The sequence below is a fragment of the Pteropus vampyrus genome, unplaced genomic scaffold, assembly GCF_000151845.1.
Source record: "Pteropus vampyrus isolate Shadow unplaced genomic scaffold, Pvam_2.0 Scaffold72, whole genome shotgun sequence".
Taxonomy (NCBI): domain Eukaryota; kingdom Metazoa; phylum Chordata; class Mammalia; order Chiroptera; family Pteropodidae; genus Pteropus; species Pteropus vampyrus.
In genome coordinates this window covers 3,933,355-3,938,224 of record NW_011888853.1, presented here as the reverse complement: position 1 = coordinate 3,938,224, position 4,870 = coordinate 3,933,355, and the positions used below count along the sequence as shown (strand labels likewise).

The 4,870-nt window shown below is 54.4% G+C and overlaps 1 protein-coding gene across 1 annotated transcript; it reads right to left on the bottom strand.

Moving 5' to 3' along the window:
• Positions 1 to 91: 91 nt before the first annotated feature.
• On the bottom strand, positions 92 to 4,596 carry BIRC5 (baculoviral IAP repeat containing 5). The gene is made up of 3 exons (XM_011362036.2): positions 4,410 to 4,596; positions 4,094 to 4,203; positions 92 to 2,795 (listed from the first exon to the last, which is right to left on the bottom strand). Exons 1-3 carry the CDS (start codon positions 4,518 to 4,520, stop codon positions 2,627 to 2,629), a joined length of 390 nt encoding a protein of 129 aa, XP_011360338.1. The 5' UTR covers positions 4,521 to 4,596; the 3' UTR covers positions 92 to 2,626.
• Between the last annotated feature and the right edge of the window lie 274 nt (positions 4,597 to 4,870).

Genomic DNA, 4,870 nt, shown 5'->3' with positions numbered 1-4,870 from the left:
GAAAAACACGACAAAATTCGCTGGGCCACACTCTGCCACCGGGCTCAGGACGCAGCCCCCCGGCGCCTCGCTGCCCCCCGCAGCCCCCGCAGGCGTTTGCAACCCCCCCGTCTCACACGGAAGCAAGTTTCTCTGCCTGTCCCCACAGTGTTTGCTCTCGGAACGGATCCATTTTCAAATCGGTGCGAATTTATTTTCTCTTTTTCCAAAAGACGGAGGCAGAGATGCAGCCGCACGAAGCGAGCCGGGCCCCACGCCTGCTGCAGCCGCCCTCTGCACTGGGGCCCCGCGGGCGACTCTGTCACACTTGCGTCTGGGGCCACGAGGAACAGCACCTGCGCCTCGTCTTCGGAATCTGTCCTGCGACATGTCCTGTCACCGGTTCTTTTTGAAAGCTGTCTAACAAATGACTGCTTTACACCGCTTGGTGCAATCGCAGAGCTGACTAAATGGTTTAAAGAATCAGCCCCGACCACGGAACACGAGGCTCGCAGGCCAAACCACCCAGGGGAGTGAGGGACCCCACTTTGCCCCCGGGTGCCCCGGCGTGATGCACACAGGCCTCGGGTCATGCCCATTCCCAGCCCCGGCTCTGACCCCACCCTCAGCACCCATTCACACCAGAACACCAGGGTGCCTGTTTTCACATCACTGACACATTATTTGACACATTATTTGCAGCAGACCTCCCAGCTGGTTGGCACCCTAAAACAACCCTGTCCAGCAGAACCTTTTGCAATGACGAAAACGTTCTGTTCCCTGCACTGTCCAGTTTGGCAGCCGCTGGCCACGTGGAGCCACCGAGCAGGGCAAGTGCGACAGAGAGCTGAAGGCTACACTTCACTTACCTTTGACAGCTGAACGTGGCTGGTGGCTGCACGGACAGACGCACAGCCCAGAAGCGTCACAGCAGCAGAGGTGACGACCACGGACATGAAAAATCTTTCTACGGCATAACTTTTATAAACCAATTAAGAAAAGTATGAACAGCTTAAACTTTCTATTCTTCTTCAAAATATATAAATTTTAAAATCATCTGGAAGGAAACGCACCAGTTAGCAGTGGTCACCTCCCCAGCATGGAGAGGGGAGACTTTGATTGTTCCTTACAGAAGCTCATATTGTTTTGTAATTAAAGTAAAAAACAAATGTGTCCATTCACAGCATCCTGTGTTCTGACTTAGGGAAGAACAGAAAATAGTTGCAAAGCGAGTGCTGTCCACGCAGACGACGGCGGGCATCTCCTGGTGGGCCCCCCACCCAGGCAGTGCTCCCACGTCGCCTCCCCAAAGGCCACCCGCCCGACCACAGGGTCCACGGCACCCAGGTGGCGTTTCGGGCCTGGCTGTCACAGCTGCGTAGCCTCCTTCATTGTGAGTACCTCGAGTTCTCTGGCTCTCTCCGTGGAACCGGCTTTAACCTCCCTGGCCACACCCTCATCTGCCTCCCGCTTCCTCGGGCACAGCTTTCTCACGACTGTCCCTTACATTTGCAAAGCCGGTTTGTTACGGCCCGCGGGACCTGTGGCTTGCTTTTCATATGGCCATTGGGCTAAGAATGGTTTTCACGGTTTTAAACACTTGGGAAAAACAAGAAATAACACCTCACAGAAACTACGTGGCCCGTGAAGGCTGAGCCGCTTGCTGTCTGAGGCACCGCCCAGACGTGCACTGACCCCTGACTGGGGCTCTCCCCGAGCAAGCAGCCGTCCCACGGCTCGCTCACTGACCAGCGTCTCCTCCCTTCCCGACAGGAGACTCTGGTCCTCGGCGTTTAAAGGCTACTACGTTGGACAGTATTTCATTCTCGTCTCTGGAAGTGAACACAATTTCCATCTGGAAAGGGCCTTAGAAACCTGGGGCTCTAGCCTCCACCTGGCAGCAAAGCGTGACCAAGACTGGCCGAAAGTCACAGACAACCAGGAGGGGGGACCCTCGCCCAGTGCTTTGCTACAAGGATATTAAACACCTAAATATTTATTCTCTGTAAGGCTACCAGGTTGAGCAAATACAGAGTATGCCTAGTTAAAGGTGATCGTCATATAAACTAGTGATTGTTTATAAGCACCCATATAAAATGTGAGATATACTAAGAAACTATATCTTGTGTATCTGAAATTCAGATTTAACTGGGAATCCTGGTTCTCTCTGGAACCCCATTCTCTGCAGCCCAGACTGCTGGGGAACCTCCCCTCTGGGGACTCAGGGCTTCACTCTGTGGTTAGTCTCCCAATGACACAGCCCGCCTGTCCCAGAGTCAAAGTTCACTTGCAGAAATCCCTTCAAGATCCAGCTAGAATGGCACCGCTTCTTCCCAATACACGTAACGCCCCTCCCCCAATACATGCTCTGCTGTGTCCTCAAACCCTCCGTTCCCAACACTGATCTCGACTGTCACTGAAGGCAGGAATGGCAGCCTAACTAACCATCACTGTGTGCCACCACCAGAGGGAGCCTCACACTGACCACACCTTCACTGAGGGGACACGTCTGTCTCTGACTGAGCGACTCCAAGACCACGCTCCAGGACAAACGCTTTTCTGGCCTTTCACGTCCTCACACACACATCCGAGGGTCTTAAAAAATGGTCACAGGGGGAAACAGCCCACGGGGCTGGGAAGGTGAGTGTTAAAGATGCTGAGCAGCGCTGGCTCTTGGCTTCCTCTCAGTAATACGTACGATTTTGTTCTTGGTTCTTTCTTTGTCCAGTTTCAAAAATTCACCGAGGGTTAATTCTTCAAACTGCTTCTTGACAGAAAGGAAAGCACAACCAGACGAATGCTTTTTATGTTCCTCTCTAAAAAAAAAGAAAAATCAATACAAGGGCAGGTCGACGGAGAAAGTTAGTAAAGGGAGAAAGCAACAGTTCATTATCAACGGTCCCTTTCGCAGTCTCAGACACCCCCGTTCTGCTTCGAGAGCAAAGTGTGACATCTGAAATAGATGGGACCACGGAGCGCTAGGTCCCCGGCCACATTCCCACACAGCTCGTCTTAGCGCCTTCTCTCTGCCTTTTGCCTGGAGCCCTTAAGCAGTTACGAGGAAAAGGGTTACATGTTATGAGTCCCAGAGCTATCACACGTCAAACCCCTCGAAAGTCCTCGAGGAACCGTGTGAAGCGATCTCACGTCACTGGAATTGGTGCACAGTCTACTGTTTGGAATGAGGGCGAGGCTGGCCGGGCTTCTTCCGCGACGTGCTCTGCCTCGCACCATCATTTTCTGCCCTGGGAATTAGCCCTGCTGAGCGGACGGCACTGAACCACCGTGGTCCTGGAACGCACATACGGCCAGAGTCCGAAAGGCCAGCCAATAGTAAGCAGGGTCTGAAAGCATTACAGCAGGCAGAAATTCACTCCCGAGAACACAACGGGTGCTTCCCGGTATGATCGCCACGCCATCCAGTTAATACTGGGCCATAAGAGCAAACACATTAGGAAAAACGGCAACACTCTCCTGGCCAAGAGAGAAACACCTCGAGTGATTCTCTAGGGAAAAACATTAAAGTCGTGGAAACAATTGATTCTGATGGGGGATAAAAAGTTGAGAAAAGAATGTGGCAATACGTCACGGAAACACAGCTATTGTGACCTATCTGAACACGAGTATACACAGAATTGCAAAAAAAAATAACTAGGTACCTCAAAGAACAAATAAATACCAAAGTGTACCACTTTAATAGGGTGTTTTTTTTTTGTGGTTGTGATTTATAACTCAATAAAGTTATAGATTTCAAAACGCTAAAACGAGGAAAGCACCTGGACATCCCTAGGTCACAACAGGATATGCTCCTATATTCTGTGGACCCTGAAAGGCACCAAGCACCTACAAGAGTGAGGCGCTCCTCAGCATGCACCCCGAGGGGCATTCGGCCAAATCGGGTTAATTAGGTTGGAAGCATCGCCGAGGCGCCAGCGCACAGAGATTCAGCCATTCGCAACAGCTGCTTAGGGCGCGAAATAAGGTCATAAAACCGTGGCTCCTTCACTAAACGTCTTTGAAATCCAGAAAGTTTTCCCAAGCCCAGCTCAGAACAGACGCTCCCGATGGAGCATGGCACCCCGGAAGCCCAGCGAGGCTGGCCTGGGGTACTTACATGGGGTCGTCATCTGGCTCCCAGCCTTCCAGCTCCTTGAAACAGAAGAAGCACTGGGCCAAGTCCGGCTCATTCTCGGTGGGGCAGTGGATGAAGCCGGCCGCGGCCATCTGCAGAGGAAAGCAAGGCTCAAGCCTGGGTAGGGGCGCATCCCGAAGTCCACATCGGGGCTGGAGCCCCGCGGGAGGGGGGTCGCCCCAAGTCCCGGGAGCCCACAGAGGGGCCGGAGCCCCGTGGGAGGGGTCGCCAAGGGTCGGGGTGGGGGTTCTGGGGCGGGGCGGGCAGGCCTGGGACCCGGGAAGCCGCGCGGTCTCACCCGTTCCGGGGTGCAGGCGCAGCCCTCCAGGAAGGGCCAGTTCTTGAACGTAGAGACGCGGTGGTCCTTGAGGTAGAGCTGCCAGGCCGGGGGCAACGACGGGGCGCCCATCCCGGCGCTGCGGAGCCGTGCCGAGATTCAAATCCGGCGGTTGCCGGCCGCCGCGGGGCATGTCGGGAACGCCCCGCCCATGAGCTGTGCGCCCGCGGCTTTCTGGGAATGCGAGGCTGGGCGGCGCGGGGCGTGCTGGGAGTTGTAGTCCTCCCGCAATGTAGTCCAGCTCCCGCTGGCTGAGCAGCTGGCGATCTCGGTCCCGTGGTCGCCCTTTCCCGCGCTTAGCTCTTGTAACCAGTGGTGGGAAGAGGAACTGATGAGCGGAAGTCCCCCTAATGAATTCAGGGAGTGGCCCCCGTCCAGTACATATGTGTTAAGCCCTTTCAGCCTGCACACTCTCGTTTGTT

Bases quoted from the DNA above. Each gene is read 5' to 3' on its own strand.
- BIRC5 (XM_011362036.2), bottom strand. From the start codon at position 4,520: ATGGGCGCCCCGTCGTTGCCCCCGGCCTGGCAGCTCTACCTCAAGGAC. The intron at 4,204-4,409 runs GTGAGACCGCGC...TTTCCTCTGCAG, and splicing joins GCGCCTGCACCCCGGAACGG to ATGGCCGCGGCCGGCTTCAT. The intron at 2,796-4,093 runs GTAAGTACCCCA...CTTTTTTTTTAG, and splicing joins GAGCCAGATGACGACCCCAT to AGAGGAACATAAAAAGCATT.